Source organism: Tupaia chinensis, unplaced genomic scaffold (assembly GCF_000334495.1).
Source record: "Tupaia chinensis unplaced genomic scaffold, TupChi_1.0 Scaffold139491_1, whole genome shotgun sequence".
In the NCBI taxonomy this organism is placed as follows: Eukaryota; Metazoa; Chordata; class Mammalia; order Scandentia; family Tupaiidae; genus Tupaia; species Tupaia belangeri.
The window spans coordinates 250,160-277,146 of NW_006199376.1; the positions used below are offsets into that span (position 1 = coordinate 250,160).

Sequence of the window (26,987 nt, forward strand, 5' to 3'; positions counted from 1 at the left end):
GACATTATCTACATTTTCTTTTTTTAAGCAGTTAGTCCATTAATTCATAAATGGAATTTTATATGTAATACATGAATTCAAAGTTATATATTTATTAAATATTTTAATTACATTAGTAACATTTTATTTATTTATTGGAGAGGTTTTTGCTATAGGGCACATGTACTCGCCAGAAAGACAGACAGAGATAGATAGAGAGACAGAAAGTGAGAAATCACCCCTCAGGGGGGATGGCCATGCCGCAATCCCTTCTCTTCCATTCTCCTCTCAGGATCTTGGGCAAGCATGCACACATGCCCGGTGTGAATTTAAACCAACTGGTCCGGGACTCAAACCACAGTTAACTATATGGGAGTCCAGTGACATAGCCATTATGCCAACTGCTGGTCCCATTAATAACATTTTAATATTCTCATTGTTTTTGCACTTTTTATCTTTTGTGACTTCCAATATTATTTTAAATTTAATTCACTTATTTCATAACATTGCTAAATTTTTCCAAATACTTGTATTCCTTCTGTATTTTATGGTATTTTTATATTTTGCTTCATGGTCTTCATGATACCCTTTGTTACTTCTAACTTATTACCTAGAAAATTAGTGATATTTATAAGTATTTGTTTGCTTAAAATGATCTGTGATTTTATTTTTTTGCATGTAAGTTTATATTTAAATCCTTTGGTACAAAATTAATAGTGCTGTCAAATATATACCAATTTTAGTTTACATTTTTATTTCAAAAGATATATTTAAAATGTTTTTACCATAACTCTGATTTTATCATTTTATACTTTAATTTCTTTCAAGTTGAGATTTGTGTCTAGGTCTAGGTCTGTCACAAATATATTACTCTGCTAATGGCTCCAATATATTTTTTCACAATTATCATTTTAACTCAATTACTACTTTTTATATCTGATATTGATATTGCTAAATTTTTTTGCTTATGTAATAATACTTGATTCGCTTTATCCATTTGCATTTAAAGTTTCTCCAGAAATAAGTTTTCACATTTAATCTGAGAATTTTTTTAATCAGCATTTGTAATCAAGAATAATTATTGTATTTACAGATGTATGTGAATGATCTTTTTTCACATTTTCTACTGCCATTCATTTTATTTATAAATTTTCCCTTATTAATATATCCACTATCTTATTTTATTCCTTTATTGTTTTGACATGATCTTCTCTCTCCTTCTCTCTCCCACCCTGGCATCCATCCTTTACATCTTCAACTTATCTCTCAGTAGCTCTAAGCTCTCCAAAATAATGCAAGAATCATGGTCGTATGTACTGCCTATTTCTCCAAAAGTATTCATTCATACAACAAATATAAATGTAGTGTTTATTAAGTGTGAGGCTCTTAGGAGAGAACAGTGAAATGACATCTCCCATACCTTTAGAAATTATGGGAGACGATGCATATTGAGTCAATAATCTAAACATTGTTGTACATTATTTTCCTTCTTTGGACAGTTAGACAATCTTTTAGTTGTTCTTTTCACTAAGGTTGAATCTATATTCTTGTTCTGCATTGATTGAACAATCTTATTATAAGTACTCAATACAGCATGCCCAAGACTATGATTTGGGCATTAAAACGCCAAACCTTAGATAATAGAGTTTTTTGCTGCATAGTGTCCTTCAGAGCACTAAGGTATCAATTTGCACTTTTAGTAATCTTACCTATATTTATCTCCTTATTTTCCAATCTCAGATATCTTTAATTTGATACAAAATGCATGTAGTAAGATTATTGATTGTTTCTTTGTAAGCATTAAACTATGTAGAAACAACTTCATTAATTAACCTTAGTTCTTTTCATTACAAGTAGTACATAATGCTATTATCTGGAATAAGGTGCACATATATGCACCAAGTCTACATCTACACTACCTCTTCTGTAGATTCTATACTTTTAACATGCAGCTTAAAAATTGTCTTTATATTGCATTCTTAATATTTGAAATTATTAAAAAGAAAGTAATGATAAAAATACACTATGGCACAAGTAAAAACATTTAAAAAATCTGTTCTGAATTTTGAGATTCAACTATTAGTAAAATACTATATAATAAAGAGTGTTAGGTATAGGAAGATTTGTTGTTGGTAAGTCTATCAAAACATTTATCTCACACTCACTGGTTTGTGGAGTATGTTATGTATGTATGTGTGTGTGTTTGACTTCTGCTTCATTCATTAAAGTGTGACTATATAGACTGATCTAAGAAACAAAAATATGGACAAGTAAGGCAAAATTACACAAAGCTATAACCAACTGGATTTAAAGAACCCTTGGATTTCCAAACCATTTAACTATTTATATTTGCTTAGATTTAGACAAATTGTTAGCACTTTTAAACATGAGTTACCTCACTATAAAATGGGTATACTAATGTAATCTTATACATTTTTGTGCAAAACTAGACACATCAGTGCTTCATAAATTCTCAAGTACATTATGAAAAGATCTTTTCCATGTATCTTGTAATCTAATTTTCTACTTAAAATGTTTTGAAGTGTAAAAACTCTTAAGATTTGGGGCCAGCAGATGGCATAACAGTTATATTGCTGAACATAACTGACCAACCATGGTTCAAGTCCCAGACCTGGTGGCTTGAAAATCACGCTGGGCTCATGAGTACGATTGCCCAAGATGGGAGGCAGAAGTGGTGCTGGAAGAGAAAGGATTGCAACAAGCCCATCCTCCCTCTCACTTTCCCTCTGACTGTCTCTGTCTCTCTTTCTCTGGCAAGCACATGTGCCTTAAGGCAAAACTCTCTATTTAGGAAAAAAAAGTGCTATGACAAAAAGAAAAGTTAGCAAAGGGTTAGGTGAGAATCTGGATTACAGAGGCTAGGGTCTGGCTGTAGTATGAAACCCTGTGATTGGAAAAGACCTGAGACACAGTAGGTAAGTGGATGGGGAAAGAGACACCAAGCAGGTGGTGTGATGGTTACATCACCGGACTCCCGCTTAATCAAACGCTGTTCGAATCCTTGACCTGGTAGCTTAAAATTCATGCCAGTCATATGTGCCCAAGATCCTGAGAGGAGAATGGAGAAGGGATTGCAGTATGGCCATTCCCTCTGGGAGATGATTTCTCACTTTCTGTCTCTCTGTCTCCCTCTGTCTCTCCAGCGAGTGCACATGCCCTATAGCAAAAATCTCTTAAAAAAACATGATAAATCAATAAGAGGGTGATCCAAGCAGATGTCTGGGAATATGTCTCAGACACTGGGAGCAACTGAGTCTAAAGGCCCCAAGGCCTACGCATCTGCGTTTTCCAGAGACAACAAGGAGGCCAGAATATTGGAGCACAGTTAGAACAAGGGTGAACGGCATGAAGTAAAAGCAAGAATGACATCTTTAGGGACTAGAATGGGACCGATGCAGTTTAAGTCCTGGACTCAGTAGCTTAAAACTCACACTGGGCACATGTGCATGCATGCTGAAGTCCCAGGAAACTGGAGAAGAAGGGATTGCAGTGTGGCCATCCCTCTGGGGAGTGATTTCTCACTTTCCCTTTCACTATCTCTCTGGCAAGCACATGTGCCCTAAGGCCAAAACCTCTTAGAAAAATAAAATTCCCGATAATCAGTCTCTATATTAGATCTCTAAGGAAAAAATAAATTATCAAAGCCCAAAGTAAGATCCTGGGTTGTGATACCAGATTGATTTCACCTTGGCCAGTTTTATTTCTTGCTACATGGAAGATCTTGAACAAAGGCCTGATTTCTTCTATTTTCTCTTCTTCTGTTGTGAGAGAGTGGAAATAAATTGCTTGTAGAGTTTTATGGTTGATTAACTAAGTAAACACATAGACTGTACTACATGCCGAAATTCTGTTTCATAATAAATTACTAATAAATGTAAATGTTGGGATCAGAATAATGACTATGCTGAATCCTTGTTTAATGTCATGATCACGGATAGTCCCTTTCTCAGCAATTTTTCAACGATAACTAAGCATAGAAATTTTTTTTGTGTGTGAGATTTTCACTGTAGGGCGCGTGCGCTCGCCGGACAGACAGAGAGAGACATAGAGACAGAAAGCGAGAAATCACCCCCCAGGGGGGATGGTCACGCCGCAATCCCTTCTCCTCCATTCTCCTCTCGGGATCTTGGGCACGCACGCACACGCGCCCGGCGTGAGTTTTAAGCCACCGGGTCCGGGACACGAACCGCGGTCGACTACGTGGGAGTCCAGCGACATAGCCATTACGCTAACTGCTGGTTCCCTATTTTTTCTTTTAGTGAGGATGCTCCAGGACCTCAGAGATTCCAACAGCTCTAACTTCCAGGTCTCTGAGTTCATCCTGATGGGATTCCCAGGCATTCACAGCTGGCAACACTGGCTCTCCCTACCTCTGGCTCTGATTTATCTCTTAGCTCTCAGTGCCAACATTCTTATCCTGATCATCATCAATCAAGAGGCAGCACTGCACCAGCCTATGTACCATTTCCTGGGCATCTTGGCTGTAGTAGACATGGGCCTGGCTACCACCATCATGCCCAAGATTTTGGCCATCTTATGGTTTGATGCCAAGACTATCAGCCTCCCTGAGTGCTTTGTTCAGATGTATGTCATACACTGTTTTGTGGGAATGGAGTCAGGCATCTTCGTCTGCATGGCTATAGATAGATATGTAGCCATTTGTCGACCACTACGATACCCATCAATAGTTACTGAATCTTTTGTGATCAAAACAGCTGTGTTCATGGCACTCAGAAACAGCCTGTGTCCCGTCTCAGTGCCTGTGTTGGCCGCCCAAAGACACTACTGCTCCAGGAATCGTATTGAACACTGCCTTTGTTCTAATCTTGGAGTCACTAGCCTCTCCTGTGATGACAGGACAATCAACAGTATTAACCAACTAATTCTGGCTTGGACACTGATGGGTAGTGACCTGTGTTTGATTATTTTATCTTACGCTTTAATACTTCATTCTGTGCTGAATCTGAACTCAGCAGAAGCTGTATCTAAGGCCTTAAGTACCTGCACTTCCCACCTCATACTAATCTTCTTTTTCTACACAGTCATTATTGTCATTTCTATTACCCACAGTGCAGGAATGAGAGTTCCCCTCATCCCAGTTATACTCAATGTGCTACACAATGTCATCCCCCCTGCTCTCAATCCCATGGTATATGCTCTCAAGAACAAGGAGCTCAGGCATAGCTTGTACAAAGTGCTTAGGCTAGACATCAAGGGAAACTAACTGAAGAAGATACCCACATTGAGTATACTCCCCACGTATTTATCCGTAATACTTTCTAGTGTGTGCCAATAGCAGAAATAAGGGACAAAGACACTGTGGTAGCATTTTATGCAGCATAGGAAATCAGCATAGGAAAAAAAGTTTTGGAATAAAATACATTTTGGAATAAAGAGATGGACATGCTTTTTAGAAATATGTATGTCAAGCTGAAATTGTCATCATGAAGATTAATATCATGTGGGGTCAGCAGGTGGTGTGGTGGCTAAGGCACTGGATTTCCACATGGCCAACCTCGGTTCAAATCCTGGACCTGGTGGCTTGAAAATCACCTCAGGAATATGTGCATGCATGACCAAAATTCCAGAATAATGGAAGAGAAGAGATTGTGGAATGGCCATTGCCCTTGGGGTGTGATTTGTCCCTTTGCTTCTTACTGTCTCTCTGTCTCTCTCCTGAAAGCACACACGCCCTATGACAAAAATCTAAAAAAAAAAAAAAGAAAAGATTAATGGGATGCTGATAGTCTTATGACTATATATTTAAACAATGTTGTTTAAATATGTAACAATATATGTGTAGATATATGTGTGTATATATGTGTATATACATATATATAAAGTATTTTCTACATAAATATGTGTGGCAATGTTTCCTGTAATAAAGGAATGATTATATCTCTATTCATAAGGAAATGGTTAAAGAAATTTTGTAAATAAATTATGTACTCTTATTTAATCATAAGAATACTGTATAATGATTTTTGAACATCTTTAAAACATATTAACTGAAAAAGGTAGAATTTATGTTTCTTATATTGCTATGCAACATTTTTGTCAAAACATGTACCAATTGTTTATTAAAAAATGTATCAGAAGCTACATCCACATTATAGAATTCAAGAGTTTTCTTTATTTCATTTTTGTTATTTTAATTAATAAAAATATACAAATATTACTTTATTGTTGAATAAATGAATATAAATTTAGAAACAGTTATTGTGTTTTGTTATTTCTATCATTACCACCTTTATTCTTATCTCAAAATTTGAGCAGTTAATTATTCATAATTTAATATACATTCATAATAATCTAAAGTATGGGTGAATTTCTATAATGTCGTAGAATACATCATCGACCTCATTTGAAAATAAATGTCTTGAAAACCAGAACCGATTTTATCCGATTATTTTTCATAGCCTAACATCATTAAGAGGTTGCCAAGAATCTCAGGTTGTTATGTAAATATACACTTGAAAACATAATTGAATAAACGAACATAGGAATGTGTGTGAGGTATTGAAACATTCTATACTTACATGCTTTCAATTTGTATCCTGCTGGGCTTTATACAGAAAAGAATACAATTCTACAAAAAATGTCAATTATATTTTTTATTAAAAATAACTGGTATTCATTGTCAGACATACAAAATGGGGGAAAGGATAGTGACAGAATTTTTTTGTTATAAGTATGAAATAAATTGTAAAGAGATTTGAGAGTATTCTAATTGATTACTACAGTCTCAGCAATATAGATTTAATCCATCCATCCACTTTGAAGGCAAAAATGTTTTAAAAGACAATTTTTTCTTTGGAAATGTTTACATTTCTATTTCTCAGATTTCATATCTATTGACATGATTGTGAAAATCCATTTTCCTGCAACCAAACAAACATTAATGGTAACAGTGAAAGTAATGTATGAATTTCCCTGTAGCAAAAATAGTAGAGAAGAGTCCTTGATCACAGTCCAAACACTATTCCTTCTTACCTGCCCTCCCTGTACCTCCAAATGTAAATCTAATTTTTCTTAGTTCATTCCTACAGAAACTTGGTGATGATGGTGTTTCATCCATTTCATATAGCAAACTTTTTAGGATTAATCTATTATCATATTGGTAGAACATAAATTGTAAAGCTTGATGATGGGTACTTGTGAAAAAAAAAAACAACTTCATTTTCTGTGGGGTTTAGCAATGAGAATAGACGATAGAAGACACCGGAGTTGTACTTAATGCTACTACTTCAATACATTTACTCAAAGCATAAGATCAGTAAATTTTCCTTACAGAAAAATTAAGTTAGGATATATTAAAATAATTTAAAGTTTTGTTTTGGGGATGATGTTGGCCCTCTGGGTTCAGCTTCAGGGCTGTGAAGCCCCCATCTCCCCAGCCAGGATCCCCGCTTCCAGACCTCAGTGCTAGCCAGGAAAGAAAGCATTCAGCCAACTTCACTTCTGACTGTTGGCCCTCTGGGTTCAGCTTCATGGCTCTGAAACACTGCCCCAGCCAGGGTACCCCCTTCCAGGCCCCAGTGCTAGTCAGGTAGGCAAGTGTTCCTATCTCTCTTGTTCTTCTCTGTTCTTTCTAACTGTTTTTACTTTTTTTCTCTTTAAAACAAAACAAAACAGGGACCAACAGTTAGAGTAATGGCTATGTCACTGGACTCCCACGTAGTCAACCGCAGTTCAAGTCCCAGACCCGGTGGCTTAAACACTCTGGGCGTGTGTGCGTGCGTGCCTAAGATCCCCAGAGGAGAACAGAAGAGAAGGGATTTGCAGCGTGGCCATCCCCCCTGGGAGGTGATTTCTCGCTTTCTGTCTCTCTGTATCTGTCTTTCTGGCGAGCGCATGTGCCCTATAGCAAAAACCTCTCCAAAAACAAAACAAAACAAAACAAAACAAAACCACCAGTTTTCTGCCCCATTTGTGCCTTTCTCTTGTTAATTTGTATTTTGTTCACTCAACTAGACAGAAAGCATCCAGGCAACACCACGTCTGACTGTGTTGGCATTTTGGGCAGCATGCATGGTTTTCTATTTTTAACCCAATTTCATTATCTACCATGCGATTTCTACTTTTGATCCTCCTCACTTTGTTCTAGTTCTTTCCTTCATTTTTCTTGCTTTTTCTTTCTATTTCTATTTTCTATTTTCTTTTACCTACTTTCCTGTTTTACTGCTCAGCCCTTACCTACTGCCTAGAGAAGATTAGGTGCATGTAGCTAAACATCTGAACATTGTGAGTTTTAGGGAATTCTTTGCACCTCACTGTAGCAGTTGCAAAAAGAGTAAAATTTCCCTCCATAAATCTGATTGCAAAACTTATTGTGATTTCCACACTGGAGGACACAGTAGAAGGACGAAAATACCACCAAACTATTTCCCTTACCACAGTAAGGGAAATACACTCACTCATGTCACAGAATTCTTCTCCAACTCATTTTCCAAAAGTGAATAAATTACCAAATGACTAAAAATAGAAGTAGAGCCTCATGGTTGAGAGAATCAAGTAATACATCTCCAGCAAGAGCACTCTGTAACTCATCTCCAAGTACACAAAATTTAGATGATATTACTGAAATGTCAGAAAGGGAATTTAGAATATTTATGGTAACAAAATTCTGTGAGATGCAAGAGAAAAGAGACGTTGAGCTCCAAGAGATAAGTAAATCCTTCCATAATATGAAAGAAGAATTGCACACCACAAAAAAAAAAAATCAAATGGAACTGTTAGCTATAAAGGTTGTAACATAGGAAATCAAAATCTCCCTCAAAAGTATTAAAAGCAAGATAGACCATGCAGAAGATCAAATCTCAGGAGTAGAGGACAAAAGTTCTGATCTAGAAAAAATAATTTAAAAACAGAAAATTGAGGATAAAAGCCAAGAAAATTGAGGATACTATATAAGAAACACCAAATACCATGAAATGTCCCAAAATTCGAGTAATTGGTTTCCCAGAAGGTGAAGAAACTAATAAAGGCATTGATACTTTGTTCCACAAAATTCTTGAAGAAAACTTTCTAAGTCTAAAGAGGCAAGTTACAAGAGTACTCGGTAACTAAGTTACCGAGTGCTCTTGCTGGACATGTATTACTTGATTCTCTCAACCATGAGGCTCTACTCCTATTTTTAGTCATTTGGTAATTTATTCACTTTTGGAAAATGAGTTGGAGAAGAATTCTGTGACATGAGTGAGTGTATTTCCCTTACTGTGGTAAGGGAAATAGTTTGGTGGTATTTTTGTCCTTCTACTGTGTCCTCCAGAGTGGAAATCACAATAAGTTTTGCAATCAGATTTATGGAGGGAAATTTTACTCTTTCTGCAACTACTAGAGAGAGGTGCAAAGAATTCCCTAAAACTCACAATGTTCAGATGTTTAGCTACATGCACCTAATCTTCTCTAGGCAGTAGGTAAGGGCTGAACAGTAAAACAGGAAAGTAGATAAAAGAAAATAGGAAATAGAAATAGAAAGAAAAAGCAAGAAATACAAAGAATCCCAAGTAGAATCATTCCAAGAAGATACTCTCCTCAGAACATCATAGCTAGGGGTCAGCAGTTAGAGTAATGGCTATGTCGCTGCACTCCCACGTAGTCAACCGCAGTTTGAGTCCCGGACCCAGTGGCTTAAAACTCACGCCGGGCGCGTGTGCGTGCGTGCCCAAGATCCTGAGAGGAGAATGGAGGAGAAGGGATTGCGGCGTGACCATCCCCCCTGGGGGGTGATTTCTCGCTTTCTGTCTCTCTGTCTCTGTCTGTCTGTCTGGCGAGCGCACGCGCCCTATAGCAAAACAAACGACCAAACAAACAAAATATCATCATAGCTAGACTGACCAAAACTATAGACAAAGAAAAAGTACTCAGATTGGCACGAGAGAAATGTCAAATTACTTAACAAAGGCTATCCCATCAGGCTAACACCAGACCTCTCAACAGATACAATGAAAGCAAGGAAAGAATGGGGAAATATATTCAAAGTGTTAAATGAAAAACAATTTCAGGCAATAATGCTATACCTGACGAGATTATCCTTTATGGGAAAAGAAGATAAAAATGTTCTTAGATAAACAAAACCTGAAAAAATTTATAAACTCTAGACCAGCTCTTCAAGAAATTCTGAAAGGAGTACTATACCAGGAAAACTGAAGACAGACAGACTTTAGTTTTAGCAATAAGTAAACAAAAAACAACCAAGTATATGGCCAACTTAATGGTAGGGATAAGTCTGGAAATATCGATAATAATGTTGAAAGGTATTTGATTAAATTCTCCAATCAAGAGACACAGATTGGCTGACTGGATTAAAAATCAGAAACCCTCCATCTGCCACCTACAAGAAACCCATCTCGTGGATAAAAACATACATAGACTAAAAGTGAAGGGCTGGCAAAAGTTATTCCATCCAATGGAAACCAAAAAAGAGCAGGAGTCACTATACTGATTTCGGACAAAATGGGCTTTAAGACAAAAACCGTAAGAAGAAACAAAGAAGGGAATTACATAGTACTAAAAGTTCTAATTTACCAAGAAGATATAAGGTCTAAAAATATCTATTCACCCAACTCAGGAGCACCCAAATATGCAAAGGAAAGACTACCAGATCTAAAAGGAGAGATAGTCTGTCACACAGCAATTGTTGGAGATCTCAATACCTCATTATCTCTTTTAGACAGGTCAATGAGATGAAAAATAAGTAAAGAGATTCAGGATCTAAATGATAGCATAAATCAGATGGACATGATAGACATCTATAGAACTTTTCACCCAAAACACAAAATATACATTTTTTTTCAGCCCCTTGTGGTACTTTCTCAAAGATTGACCATATGATAGGGCATAAAACCAGCCTTTACAGATTCAAAGGCATAGAAACTATATCCATCACCTTCTCTGACCATGACAGAATTCAACTTGAAATTAATCTCAGGAAAAAAAACTCAAAAATACACAAATACATAGAAACTATATAAACTACTTCTGAATCAACTCAAAGTAGATCAAAGATCTAAACTTAAGACCACAAACTATAAAACTACTGATGGAAAACACTGGAAAAACCCTGGGAGACCTTGGGGTAGGCAAAGACTTCTTAAGAAAGACTTACCAAAGCACAGGCAATAATCCCCCAAATACACAGGTGGGATTATATATAATATTAATAATAAGATTAAGGAGTTTCTGCACAGCAAAGGACACTGTAATTAGTGTGAATTGATAACGCTTAGAATGGAAGAGAATTTTTGTTAATTGTTCCTCGGATAAGGGACTGATAACCAGAATACAAAGGGAACTCAAGCAGTTTACCTGAAAGAAAATGATTAACCCAATTAAAAGATGGGAAATGAACTGAATAAACAACTCTCTAAGGAAGACTTACAGTCAAAAAGCATATGAAAATATGCTCAACATCCCTCACCATAAGGGAGATGTAGATCAAAAGCACAATGAAATACCACCTAATCCCAGTCAGAATGGCGAAAATTAAAAAAAAATTATAAGTGCTTGCTGGGATGTGGTGAAAGGGGAACACTCCTACGTTGTTGGTGAGAATGTAAATCAGTTCAGCCACTGTGGAAAACAATATGGATGTTCCTCAAAGACCTTCAAATAGAACTATCACATGATCCAGCAATTCCACTCCTGGGTATCTACTCAAAGGACAGGAGAATGCTCAGTCGGAAAAGCACTTGCACAACTATAGTTATTACAGCAGTATTCACAATTGCTAAGAAATGGAACCAACCCGAATGTCCATCAACAGATTAGTGTATTGAAAAAGTGGGGCACATATACTCTATGGAATACTATTCAGTCATAAAAGACAACACAGCCCTGGAATCTGATAAAAAGTGGATGAATATGGAGGACTAGTTGCTGAGTGAAGCAAGTCATGCTATGAAAGAGCGACATTGTATGTCTCCACTTAACATATACTGACTGTCTGCACTCAATGGTAGAGACTTAAAGTCTGGAAGATATAAAAGCATTAAAAATTGTTATGAACACTAGAGACAAAATGGAAGGAGAATGTGGGAGGGCCAGAGCATAGGAAAGGAAATTTGAGGGAAAAAATTGAAAGGTAAGACATTTGTGGGACACAGATTTGTATAGCTTTTGCAACTGGGCTGGACTGAGGTGTATATCATGCTGGGTAAAGTCTCTTTTCAATCTAAATGATGTAAAGTGATTTAACGTATAAATAATAATAATAATAATAAAAACAAGAAAAAAGTAGTTTTGTTTTTGGAAAAAGACATATTTACTTCATGGTTAATAATTCCATTTTCTTGGTATCAGCTTGAATCTTTGAGAGTCTTAAAAATGTATTGATGATTAAGATCTGTATAACAATAAATTCAGTTCTAGTAATTAAAACTATAAAAATAAAAAAGAAACAGGAGAAACATAAATATTTGTCTTATATTTTCAAAATACATTCTTCAAAATAAAAACAAGTAATCTCAGAGATATTCTTTCCTATTCTCAATTTCTGAGTACCTATATTTTCCCTAATTTCTTTATCTGCTTCTGTTGTAAGGATATAGAGACATGGGGTGACTTTCAAATGTATTAAGAGAGAGAAGAGAGTATGATCCTATTTTTTCAACCATTTGTAAAAATTTGGCATAGATATTCAAATATTTTTCAAAACTGTTTAATGTCTAGTTATTTTCTATAGTAATGCATAAAATAAAATTTTAAATTAATCAGTTATGTAATTCCATATGCATGTGTTTTTATAGATAAACATCTGTCTATACATGGATGTTAATTATTAATTTTCTATCTTTAATGATAATTTTGAAAAGAAATATGCAAAATATAATGATAGAAACATAATATACAAATTTAAAACTCTGACAGAAAGAAAAAGTGACAAATTTGGGTTTCAAGAAAACACATGCTTTTTTCTCCAAAAAAAAAAAAAAAAGAAAAAAAAGGGACCAGTAGTTAGTGTAATGTCACTGGACTCCCATGTAGTCGACCACGGTTCGCGTCCCAGACCCGGTGGCTTAAAACTAACACTGGGTGCGTGTGCGTGCATGTCCAGGATCCCAAGAGGAGAGTGAAGGAGAAGGGATTGCGGCATGGCCATCCCCCCCGGGGGGTGACTTCTCGCTTTCTATCTCTCTGTTTCTCTCTGTCTTTCTGGCGAGCGCATGCACCCTATAGTGAAAACCTCTCCAAAAAAAAAGAAAAAAAAAAAGAAAACACATGTTTTTTAATATTGTAAGTCTATATTTCATTTGTACATAATGCAAATGACAAGATTTATCTTAGCCTTGCAATTATTAGTACAACTTTATATCATTGTTGATACACAGTAAATTCAGGATCAATTAAGAAGCGGTGATAAATGGACTCCCTGTTGTTAAATTTTCTACTTTATATTGATAGCGTAAGAAAGACATTTTCAGCCTTTTTTTTATGACTTTGCTGTGGAAAACTGTCAAATCTGAATTTTAGCTTCAAAGGCTAGCTGGGCTGGAAAATGTCCTGAAAAGTCATTTCTTTTATCTCTAGGAAAGATTATCAAAAAGGACAAGATACTTAAGCCCACTCTCAAAAGGCAAAGAAAATAACTGAGATGGATAATTTAAAGGAATGTTTTGGGCTTGTACCTATGAATTGATTAAAACTGGCAATGGATACCAGCATTATACTCATTACTTCTGTGAGGCCAAATAATTTTTTCCATTCCACAATATATGTATATATATTTCAAAACATCATGTTGTACATGATAAACTCACATAATAAAGATAAATTATTATTATTTTTAAAAATTTCATGACAAAGAAAAATTAAGGGAAAGATTCTGAGATATAAATCTAGAATTAAATATTAATTTCTCAAGTACAATTTTAGAAAACATATTCCAGGAGAGATAATGAAAATGTCTGATAGCACAGATAGTGAAGGTTAAAGACTCCACATGAGTTTCTTCCTGGTTATATTTCATTCATCTTCTATCTAGATTCAATTATTTTAAATCAACCGGTGCCTTTCTCACCCTGGAAAAACTTTATGACACTCTCTCGGATCTGTTTTGTCTTTACCCCATAAACAATGGGATTTAGAGTAGGGGGAAGAAGAAGATAAAGATTAGCCACAATGATGTGAAGAGACGGGGGAATGGTGCGTCCCCCAAAACGGTGGGTAAAGAAAGTAAAGAATGCTGGAACGTAGGTGATGATGATAGCAGATATGTGAGCAGTGCAGGTGCTGAAGGCTTTCTGTCGAGCATCTGATGATGAGAGGCTGACCACTGCCTGGAGGATCATGGTGTAAGACACAGATATACAACAAATATCAAACACTCCAATCAGGAGGGCAACCATCAGACCATAGATGACATTGACCTTGATGCTGGCACAAGATAACTTGACCACAGACATGTGGTCACAATACGTATGGGAGATGATATTGCTTTTGCAAAAGGGCAAACGTTTGACCAAGAAGGGGAAAGGAATCATCAACAACACTCCCCTCAGGAAGGTGGCAATTCCAGCTTTGAAAATGATGGGGTTGGTGAGTATAGTAGCATAACGCAAAGGGTAGCAAATGGCCACATAGCGGTCGAGAGCCATGAGCATAAGCACCCCGGACTCCACACCTGTGAAACCATGGACGAAGAACATTTGGGATAAGCAGGCATTAAAGTTAATTTTCTTGAGATTGAACCAGAAGATGCAAAGTGCATTGGGTATAGTGGTGGTGCAGGTAAGTAGGTCAATGAGGGAGAGCATAGCCAGAAAAAAATACATTGGACGATGTAAAGACTCTTCATAATAAATGAGGTAGACAAGACCAAGATTTCCCACAAGAGAGATGATATACATTATGCAGAGTGGGAGGGAAATCCATATATGTACTCTTTCCAGACCAGGAATTCCATTAAGAACAAAAAATTGGGGAGGCACATATGAATTGTTGGAAAATAGCATAACTAATGCAATAGAGGTATTTTTTTTCAGAAGTCTCTGTCCTAAAGAGAAAGTATTAAGAAATTAAAATCTGACTTAGATCTTCTTTGCAAATGAAAATTTAAATTTGAAATAAAATTACATTTACCATAGTACTAACCATTTGAATAACGGTAGGTATGAAAAAATTTACTAAATAATATATACATAGCCATGTGTCATATACATTTAGGATATCTCCATTTTAAATTTCCACAGTCACTTTAAATTTACAATGTCTAAGACTAAATTCATCACCGCAACCTCTGCCCAGAACAAAAATAAGCTCTACACTTCAGTTTTGTCTTCTAGATAATGGTATCATTGTCTAACATTAGTTTACTATTACCTAATCTAGTATCTTTGTGATTTCTGATCATCTTCTACCCATAATTTTTAAAAATTTAATTCTGTTATTATAATTTCTAATGGCATGTAATCATAGTACAAAGTTTATGGGTCATAGGTGGTTTTGCAAAACAAGTGTACATTGTGTAATGATTTTAGAAGGGCAATGAATAAACCATGGCAATAAATAAGTATATCATCACAAACATTTATCATTACTTTGTGTTGTACATTCAAAATTCACTCTTCTATTTTGAAGTAGACACTGAATTCTCATCAGTTATCATTATTCTACTGTGCTGCAGTACTCTAGAAATCATCCACTTATCTACACACACTCTTGTATCTGTTAACCAAGTTCTTCCCATTTCTGCACCCACTTTTTTCTAGCTTCTGGTGTCCACATTACATACTCTACTTCTGTACAATAAAATATTTTAGCTTCCACTAATGAGTGAAAACATTGGTTATTTGTCTCTCAGTGCCTGGTATATATAATTTTGAATTAATTCTTCAGTATCATAACATCTATCATTTCTTTATAGCTCAAAGTACCCCAGTTGTATTCCATCCAGGCCACCTCAATATGTCTAATTTTTTTTGTAGTCTATGCTCAAATGAAAAGAACTTCCATTTTAATCCAGAAGCATTTTTAATATCACACCTTCCTTCTACCACCACTCTCACTGTTCATTTTAAAAACTACCTAGTCACATTTATCACATTCTTTGCTTTGCCTCTTGTATTTTTTCAAATCAAATTTGTCCTACAGCATAATTTGAAGATACTTTTATCCATTGCTCAATAATCTTCAATGTATTCCCATTATTCCAGTGAAAGAACTCCAATTCCTTGGAGTGACAGTCAATAAAATAAACTTTAAGCGCTATTTTTCCTTTTCAGTTTTACTATTTCCATTCCCAGACATTAAAAAGTGTTCTGGTTTAGATAATACATTGTATGGTCAATGAATGTTAACCTTTTATGTTTAAATCTTGCTGAGCTACATTAATCTTACTAATCCCAAAATACTACATAAAATTAAAGCCTGTCTTGATTTTGCTCAGTTTCTTTCAATTATTTGCAAAGCTCTCTGCAAAACTGGTAAATGGAAGGAAAATGAGAGACTAGAAAAACAATAGAAAAGATCAATAAACTAAGAGATTAAAAAAAAAAAAGATAAATAAAGCCAACAAAACTTTAGCCAGGCTAAGAGAAAATTAATTGGGACAGCCTATGGCTTGATGATTAGGTGAACCAGATCCCACATTGAAGACTGCATGGTTCATGTCCCAGATCAAGCAGTTTGAAAAACACACCAGGCACATGTGTGTGCATGTCCAAAATCCAGAAATAAGGTAGAAATGGAGGAAAATGGATTGCAGCATAATCATTCCCATGGGAAATGCTTTCTCACTTTTTCTCTGATGAGTGCACGTGCCCTCTGGCAAAAAATTTATAAAAGTAGAAAAGAAAGTAAGAGAAAAGAAAAAAGAAAAAGGGACAAGACTCATATAAGTAAAATCAGAAATGCAAAAGAAACCCTTACATCTGATAAAACAGAAATACAAAGAAGCATAAGATTATTATGAATTATTCACAAACAAATTAGACAACCTAGAAAAATATGAGTAAATTCCTTGAGTCACTCAGGGAATGAATGACAAAGAAATAGAAAAAAATTTTAAGAGATTTTTACTACAGGGTACATGCACTCGCTGGAGAGACAGAGCCAGATAGATAGAGAGAAATCACCCTTTGGGGGGATGGTGACGCTGCAATCCCTCTGCTCCATTCTCCTCTCTGGATTTTGGGCATGCAGGCACATGCTCCTGGTGTGAATTTTAAGCTGCCAAGTTCATGACTGAAACCACGGTCAAGTATGTAGGAGTCCAGCAATACAAACATTATGTCATCTGCTGGTTCCAAGAAAAAGAAAATTTTAGCAGAGCAAAAACAAATAAGGAGATTGAATCAATAAGTCTCCTATAAAGAAAGGTCTAGGACCTGGCTTCACTGCTGAATTCTATCAACATGTAAAAAGAACTAATACAAGTGCTCTCAAACTATTTAAAAAAAATTAAAGAGAACACTTACAAACTCACTTTATGAAGTCAATATCATCCCAAAGCCAGGTCTAAATACTATAAAAGAAAAAAAATAGAAAAAGAAAACTATAGGTTAGTATACCTGATGAACACAAAAATCCTCAACAAACTACTAGTAAACCAAATTCAGCAGCATATTAAAAAGAGCATTTGCCATGATCAGATAGGATTTATCTGAGATGCACAAGGTTGGTTCAACATGCTAAATCAATAAACATAATACATTACATTAACATTAAGGATAAAAGTCATATCATCATTTAAATAGGAATGTTTAAATATTAAGTACCATTCATACTTACCTGAGCCTCTCCTACTTTCTTATTTTTGCAAATGACATCAAGACATGCTGTAGCATACCATGTCACGTCAATCACAGTTTCTCTTCCCCCCCTGAGGACGTTGGATTCCATTACCTGTTTCAAGTGTTTGAGCTTCCAGGATCTGATAGAGAGTGCAGATATTGACAATATCACTATTGCTTCTGTGGCTGCTTCCTCATCCCACGCTGGGCAGCCATTTGACACACAGTGTAGGTAGCACCCATGGCTGCCTCTGGCTGTTTCAAACAGAAAACAGGCTCCATTGGATTATTATATGATTTTTGCCTTTAGAGAAATTCAGATGAGTCAGGTGGTGCTTACAAGCTAGGATGCCAAGGAAATAATGCATTTTTTAAAAAAATTGTTATTTTATTTAAGAACTAGGAAACAAATAAATTCTATCAGTCATCTGAATAACACCTTCCTCATTCCCCTGAATAGACATGTCAGAAAATCTGGATTCAGAAAAGAGATTTCTAGATTCTCTGACACTGTTTTCTTTGCTATTGATATTGATCTGAAATGTTTTTCCTGCACTGTTAAATCCAACTTTTTAGTGACACAAAATCCTACTCTTGATCCTGAATATCCCATGGGTATGAACTCCGAGTTTTAAAAATTCCATTTAAAAATTTTTTTAGAATATTCATTAAGCATCCATCATGTGCGTATATGCCAAGCTATCACTTGGCACTTAACAGAAGGGTTTTCTGTGTATTTACTCTGGTGTTTTTAGATTTACCTTGAATGTTAGTACAAAATTTGCATATCAGTTCAAATATTTATACACATGCATAACGAAAAATTATAATATTTGATTGTCTACATTTACCTATTTAATGTATTTACTTATTGTTTAAGCTAATTTATGAATTTTATTGAATTCTTATAAGTCTACCAATTCAATATTTTTATAGCCGTTATATCTAATCAAGACTCAGTATGTTCTGTATCTTACAAAAAGGTACAGAATTTTGTACTCTCTACACTAAATATTGGTAAAGCACATCTCTCTTTCTTAAGCAAAATCAGATTCATTATTTGAAATTTACCTTTCTCTCTCTCTGCTGTCCTCATATTGTCTCCATTTTTCATGATAATCACCTGAGCACACGTACTAGAAAAATTTATGTTTATTTCATTCCTTTTCTAACTTCTCAGATGTTTTATTGTAACCAGTGCCATACATTCTACCCATGAATGGTAGAAGTACCTAGATTAAAAAATAATATTAGGTCAATTGGAGTTGTCCTGACTGACTACAAGTTATGTCATTAAATCGCAGAAAGGAAAGAGAGGAGGAAGGGTGGACTATTGACTTGGAGGACAAAAAGTGTGTACTTATTTACCTTTTTCTTATTTAAAAGATCTTAGGGTAGCTATTGCTTAATTCTCTGACTCTGGCATTATAGTATATATTTGAAAAAGTAAATAACTATTAGGGGCATTCTCTATGTATGAGATCTTCAATAATCTAATTTGTGCCTTTCCTGCCAAGAGAACAAATCCCTTAGAAGTATTATCTCAGCTTTGAATGTGAAATTAATATATTCTTCCTAGTTACCTGAGACTAAGAAATCACCAGTATACTCTGAGGGTCAACACCCTTGCCTTATGATAACACAGGTCTTCTGGAACAAGACAAAGCTTTGTTGTACAATAGACCTAGGATTGAATTGTGTAGAAAGCAGAAATCACCCCTTACCCACAATATAGCTCCAGATAAGAAAGAATGTGAAAGGTGTTCATGCCAGAAAGTGGGCCCAGGAATGTATGTGATCGCTGCACTGCTTCACCTTATAGACTTTGGATCAGGAGCACTTAGTCCCCCTGAGTTCCCATAGGAAACATGCATAATCTCTTAGGTCCTCAGGAGTCTTACATCTCAATGTGAAAAGGAGCTTAGGAGCCCCAGTGACCACCGAGACCTAAGGGAAAGCATGATACAGACCTTCATATACTATGGGGGAAAAAACTTCCCAACCATATCTGGCCCCTGGAAAATAATCACTACACCAGAAATATACCAGCATTAGGACTAGAAGTTGGGAATTCTTATCTAAGACAATTAAAAATAAACCAAAGGTGTATACAAATATGTGACTTCAAGATGTTTAACTATTATTGTGAATTTCATATTGAAAAAGAGGAAAAAGTAGCAGTAAAAATGGTTTGAAATAACACATACTTGTGATAATAAAAAATACCTGTGATTGGGATTTGGGGTGTCTTTATTTCCATGTATGTGTAATGCTCATTTTCTGAAAAATCATGATAATAATTCAAGATATTTATCTATTCATTATTTCCATTTAATAATATACATAAACATTCCTCTCATGAATAACTCATACTGACAACTTGAGTTCCAAAGTCTGCACAGTGCCCGCCTATGGCTATATACTTTCCTTTAAACAATTCTTCAATTTAGAATATGAAGTTTGTTTTCAATTTGTTATCACTTGACAATGAATATATCAATACATCCATGGTTAATTCCACTGGGAAATAGATATTTATTCAGAAATATATCTGGGAACCACAGTTAGCGTAATGCCTACGTTGCTGGATTCCCACAGTCGACCGTGGTTTGCATCCTGGACCTGGTGGCTTAGAACTCAGGCCGGGCGCGTGTGCGTGCATGCCTAAGATCCCGAGAGGAGAATGGAGGAGAAGGGATTGCGGCGTGACCATCCCCCCTGGGGGGTGATTTCTCGCTTTCTGTCTCTATGTCTCTCTCTGTCTGTCTGGCGAGCACACGTGCCCTATAGCGAAAACCTCTCAAAAAATAAAAAAAAGAAAGAAATATATCATTAATAATTTTAAAGCACTTACATTGCCAAATTTTCTCCCAAAAAGTTTGTACCACACTCAGTTAGGTACTTTATAACCTTGAAAACAATAGCAGTGAGGATCTCAACAAGTAACTGGTCTCCTTCAACCCAAGGCAGCACGTAATGGAAGCCTAGTGATGCAGAATATAAGTAGAAGTGGGTAGGGTCAACCTCACCCATAATCAGAATTGATGGTCATATTTTATTTCTTGATATGTCGAAACTAAAATTTTACTTTCCAATGAGTTATCTTTCTTAGCTTAAAGGTTTTCAACCTGAATTTTATTAATTTTGACAGGCATTGTAGATTCTTGGTCTCTGCTTTTTAAATAAGGATAAATAAATTCTTAGTCATACTTTGAGTAGGGCTTATTCAAATGACTTATAAAATTATTTGTCTGGGCTCAACTGGTAGCATGGTAATTATGATGTTGGACATTCACATAGACGACTGTGATATGAGTCCTAGACCCAGCAGAATGAAAACCATAATGGGCTGGGAACAGCAGTTAGTATAATGGCTATGTTGCTGACCTCCCATGTAGTTGACCATGGTTCGAGTCCCAGACCCGGCGGCTTAAACTCACACCAGGTGCGTGTGCATGCGTGCCCAAAATCCTAAGACGAGAATGGAGGAGAAGGGATTGTGGCATGGCCATCCCCCCTGGGGAGTGAATTCTCGCTTTCTGTCTCTCTGTCTCTCTGTCTCTCTTGCGAGCCCACGCACCCTATAGCAAAAACCTCTCCAAAAAAAAAAAAAAAAAAAAAAAGAAAATCATGACGGGCTTATTTGCATTCATGCCCAAAATCCCAGGAAGAGAATTGAGGAGGAAGGCATGGCCATCCTCCTTGGGGAGGGAGGGTGGTTTGTTTCACACTTTTCCTCCTACTATCTCTCTCTAACAAGCACATGTGTCCTATGCCAAAAAACTAAAAAATATATATTTATCCAAGAAAATTCCTGTCAATAAAATGGAAATAAAACTGTAATGATGAATTAAAATAAAGAAAGACTGTATTCCTCCTGGCAAGTGTCTGTCAATTGACGTGTGGAAAAAGAAAATGTGGTATATTCATATACTAGAATATTACTCAGCCTTTCAAAAAAGGAATTCCTACCATACATGCCAATGTGGTTGAACCAGAAAGATATCATGCCAAATGAAATAAACCAGATACAGAAAGAGAAGTACTTCATGATTTCACACATAGGTGAAATTTTTAAAAATCCAGAGAATAGAAGGGGACCAGGTAAGTAAGTGAAATGGGGAGATATAGGCCAAAGAGTACAAGCTTGCAATTATAAAATAAGTAAGTTCTAAAAACCTAATGTATAATGTGATGGCTATAATTAACAATAATATACTATATATTGCATTTGCTGAGTAAATCATATATTCTCACAGTGATATCTTCTGGTTTGAGTCTTCTAGAACTAGTTTTTTATAATTATGTGGGCATATATCTGAAAAGGTTGGTTTCGAAGTTGGTTATAGAAAACATTAATTAAGGTTGGCTCTGAGGTTAGCTCTGGTGGTTGAGACAGCTGGGTCCTACATGGCTGACTATGTGGTTCAAGTACTGGAGCCAGAATCTTGAGAACATGCCAGGCACTCGTGTGCCCAAAATCTGAACAGGAGTGAAGGATGGAGGAGAAGGGATTGAGGTATGACCATTTCCTATAGGTGGATGCTTTCTCCTCTCCTTTTCACTTTGTCTCACTCTAACAAGCCACATACTCTACAGGGAAAAAAAAAGTTAATGTTTAGCAGTTTTGACAAATTATTTATTTTGTTTTTACAAGTTTTTCCTTTAATGGGAATCCTAAAAGGCAATTATTAATCCTAAAAGGCAATTATTTGTGCCCTGGATAGATAATCCATATGTCTTTAATTTTCTTTTCTGTTTTATATCTCTCTACCTTTGGATTTTCTTTTCTTAAAAAAAATCTTTATAATTTCATTTTTATTTTCTTAGATACTTTTGACATCACTTGTTTTTATGTTATAAAAGCTATTTTCTCATTGTCTCCTTGTTTCTTTTGCATAGAAGTCCTGTTCATGTTTAATTAGTACAATATATTTTCAGGTATCTCTGAAAAATATTGATACTGGAAATACACTTCAAGAATAATATGGATGGGGGACCAGCAGTTAGTGTAATGGCTATATCGCTGAACTCCGATGTAGCCGACCACGGTTCGAGTCCCAGACCTGGTGGCTTAAACTCATGCTGGGTGCATGTGCGTGCGTGCCCAAGATCCCGAGAGGAGAAGGGAGGAGAGGGGATTGCAGTGTGGCCACCGTCTCTGGGGGGGTGATTTCTCACTTTCTATCTCTCTGTCCTTCTCTGTCTTTCTGGCGAGCGAGTGCATGCACCCTAAACCAAAAACCTCTCCAAAAAAAGAAAAAACAAAGATTTTGTGGGGGTGCAGTCTTCCCACCCTCCACTCAAATAAATAAACAAACAAACTTAAAAAAAAGAATAATAAGGATGACAATATTGAATGACTAGAGAAAGAAATAAAAGCCTGACTTGGCTGTAAAATGATCAACATTCATATTCAATATTCATATTAATAATCATATAATTATAGCAATTAAAATACAATTTATTAGTTTTCAATTATTACAATTGAATTATAAATGGATTTGGAATATTTTCAGAATCAAAGCTAATGCTAATAACCCTAAGAACAGAAAATTAAAGCCGGCTGGTGCCATGGTGGTTAAGGCAGCTGTATCACACATGGGCAACTGTATAATTAGAATTCTGTAACAAGGCAGCTTGAAAAATATGCTGGGCATGTATGTCTGTGTGTCCACAATGCCAAGGGGAGAATGGAAGAGAAGAGTTTATGGTGTGGTCATCTACCTGGGGAAATGGTTTCTCACGTTCTCTCTGTTTCTCTCCAGCAAGAGCACACACCCTAAAGGAAACTTAAATATATATATATATATATATATAAGAGAGAGAGAGAGAGAGAGAGAGAACAGAAACTTAAAAATATAATTGACTGTGCTGGCTCCATGGCCTGGTGGTTAAGGAAGCTAAATCTGACATGACCTTCTGCACAGTTCAAGTACTTATCCTAGTAACTCGAAAAACACATCTAGCACATATGTGTGTATGCTCCGAATCCTCAAAGCTAAGAGAAATGGAGAAGAAGGGATTATAGTGTGACCACATGGTATTGGGGGTGCCTTGTCTCTCTATCACTCTCTCTTCTCTCTCTGGTGACTGCATGTGCCCTATGACAAATTAAAAATAAAATAAAATGAAAATAAAAATATAACCAATTATTATTATTATTATTATTATTATTATTTTCTGGAGAGATTTTCACTATAGGGCGCGTGCGCTTGCCAGACAGACAGAGAGAGACATAGAAACAGAAAGTGAGAAATCACCCCCCAGGGGGGATGGTCACGCCGCAATCCCTTCTCCTCCATTCTCCTCTCGGGATCTTGGGCACGCACGCACACGTGCCCGGCGTGAGTTTTAAGCCACCGGGTCCGGGACACGAACCGCGGTCGACTATGTGGGAGTCCAGCGACATAGCCATTACGCTAACTGCTGGTCCCCCCAATTATTATTGAAGTTGGAAGAAATGGAAAAAAAACTTCCGATTTGGTTATACATATATATGTATATAAATATAAAATATTTTGAAGGAGAAGGCAGATGACAGATAAAAGAAGTTGAGTTAAATCTTTATTGTGTATAATAGCATATTTTGTAATCTAACTAAAATTCATACATAATTTAGAGTAATTCTAATCATCATAAACAAAAACAAAAGCATATATGTCCACTCAAAATAATTTTTAAGGGCTCATTTCTGAAAAGGAACTTGGCAGAAGACATTTTCAAGATGGAGGGTTTTATTTTTTATGATTTTTTCTGTTATAATTTGCGTAAATATTCACATATTATTTATATACATTTAACATAGGTCTAAAGCAAAAAAGGCATGTATACTTTGTAAGCCATAGAGAGCATCAAAGGCATAAGGAATGTTTTACAGTTATCAAAGTGTGTGCTGAAGACACATTATTCTAAATAAATATTTTACTGAAGTATAATATGCATGTAGAAAAAGCACACATATGTGACAGCTTCATAAATTATCACCAGACTTATATACCCTTTAATTTTCATCTAGGTCTAGAACTACTCAATGATAATAACTCAAAAGCACCCCTCATTACCTGGTCTCTCATCCCCAAAGGTAAACATTACCTGTTTCTAAAACCATAAATTGGTTTCAGTTTATTCTTCACTTTATATAAATGAAGATATACGGATATATTCTTTTTCTTTTTTGCTCAATATTATATTTGAATAGACCACAATTATATTTCTGCAGTTTTTTTTTTTTGAGAGGTTTTTGTTATAGGGCGTGTGTGCTTGCCAGAAAGTCGGAGAGAGACAGAGAGACAGAAAGTGAGAAATTACCCCCCAGGGGGTATGGCCACACTGCAATCCCTTCTTTTCCATTCTCCTCTCATGCACATGCACACATGCTTGGCGTGAGTTTAAGCCACCTTGTCTAGGACTTGAACCACAGTTGACTACATCCAACAACATAGCCATTATGCCATCTGCTGGTTCCTATATTCATGCTGCTTAATGTTGATGGAGCTTGGTGTTATTTCTAACTTCTGGGTATTACAAATAAGCTGCAATTTCCATCTTTTACTTATTTTCTGTTGGACATATGTATTACTACTGGATAATACAGCTGGCAAAGTTAGGTTAGAAAACAGGAGATAAGAATGTGAGATAAGAATGAACTGCAAATAATTTTGGCAGGAGAATACTGAGATAACTAAATTAGTGCAGATATCAGCGAACATGGCTAAGTTTTGCCAGTGTTTAAATATTTCAGAAAAGTTCCACTGTAGTCTTAGTGGCCCAAACATTGGTATGTCAAATTTTGTAGATTGTCATTCAGGAGTGAGAGGTCTGTCTATGATGATTAAATGCATGGAACTTTAAAGTCTTCTGTGACTAAAAAGGCTTTGAAATACATTAAATTTCATAAGAGAGGATCTTTATTTATACAGACATGTGGCACCCTTTCAAAAAAGATAGAAGAATCTAAGTCATATGTAAATATTTTCTGTGGCTAGACATCTGTTTTCACCTGGAGGGTCCCCTGTTGATTTAATGATCTCAGTCTGATTAAGGGAATTCCAAAATCTCAGAAATAGTTCCCTAAATATTAAGAGAACTGTCCTTTCCCTTAAGGAAGAATCTAATAACACTTTCTCGTATCTGCTTAGTTTTTACCCCATACACAATAGGGTTCATTGTGGGAGGCATGAGTAGATAGAGATTAGCCATAATAATGTGAATGTGGGGAGGAATAGTATGTCCCCCAAAACGGTGTGTAAAGAAGGTGAAGAAGGCTGGGACATAGGTGATGACTATGGCACAGATATGGGCAGTGCAGGTGCTGAAGGCCTTCTGCCGAGCATCTGCTGATGATAGTCTCACAACTGCCTGGAGGATCATGGTGTAGGAGACTGTGATACACAGGATGTCAAAGCCTCCAATCAGGAGAGCAACCACCAGGCCATAGATGGCATTGACCTTGACATTCCCACAGGATATCTTGGCCACAGACATGTGGTCACAGTAGGTGTGGGGTATGATGTTGCCCCGGCAGTAGGGCAGACGCTTGGTGAGGAAAGTGAAAGGGATAACAAGCATCACACCTCTAAGTAAAGTGAGGAGCCCGGCCTTGGCAATGACTGAATGGGTGAGGATGGTGGCATAGCGCAGAGGGTAGCAGATGGCCACATAGCGGTCCAGGGCCATGAGCATGAGCACCCCAGACTCCATCCCTGTGAAGGTGTGCACAAAGAACATCTGGGCCAGGCAGGCCTCAAAGTCAATCACCTTAAGGTTGAACCACAATATGCAGAGAGTGTTGGGAAGAGTGCTGGTGCACATGAGCACATCTGTGAAGGAAAGAAGGGCTAGGAAGATGTACATGGGTCTGTGTAAGACCTCTTCACTGTAGATGAGATAGATAAGGCCAAAGTTCCCCATAATGGCAATGCTATACATGGTACACAGGGGGAAGGAGATCCACAGATGCACTTCTTCCAGCCCAGGAATGAAAAAAGAAGCTGGTGTTAGGCTGCTGCCATTTAGAAATGACATAATGGCAGTCGGAAGTTCATGTTATAGCAGACAATTGCCTTTGAAAGCAGAAAACAAAACAAGGCATGTTTAAAGAGCAACTGACAAGAAAACTGTCCCCCCCCAATGTTAGTTTCTCTTTCATGCAGATTAATGACCTAGATGTTCTCTTGGGTTTCATATGTGATGTATTTTGCCTGAGTCCATACCTTAAGCATTAAATGTTGATGAGATAAACTGAGTCTAGTA

General features: G+C 36.4%; 3 protein-coding genes across 4 annotated transcripts in view; 1 reads left to right on the plus strand and 2 right to left on the minus strand.

Annotated features, from left to right (window-relative positions):
• Window positions 1-5,500, plus strand: part of OR56B2 (olfactory receptor family 56 subfamily B member 2) — a 42,219-nt gene extending 36,719 nt beyond the window's left edge. For both annotated transcript variants that reach the window (XM_027765720.1, XM_014593025.2), the window contains exon 2: window positions 4,260-5,500. In XM_027765720.1, coding sequence (XP_027621521.1) covers window positions 4,260-5,224 — 965 coding nt within the window. In that variant the 3' untranslated portion in view covers window positions 5,225-5,500. The remainder of the gene's footprint in view (window positions 1-4,259) is intronic.
• An 8,500-nt stretch (window positions 5,501-14,000) lies between these two features.
• OR52N5 (olfactory receptor family 52 subfamily N member 5) lies at window positions 14,001-14,954 on the minus strand. Its single transcript, XM_006162004.1, has one exon. The coding sequence runs from the start codon at window positions 14,952-14,954 to the stop codon at window positions 14,001-14,003; it is 954 nt and encodes a 317-aa protein (XP_006162066.1).
• A 10,851-nt stretch (window positions 14,955-25,805) lies between these two features.
• On the minus strand, window positions 25,806-26,759 carry OR52N1 (olfactory receptor family 52 subfamily N member 1). The gene has a single exon (XM_006162005.1). The coding sequence runs from the start codon at window positions 26,757-26,759 to the stop codon at window positions 25,806-25,808; it is 954 nt and encodes a 317-aa protein (XP_006162067.1).
• Window positions 26,760-26,987: the final 228 nt, after the last annotated feature.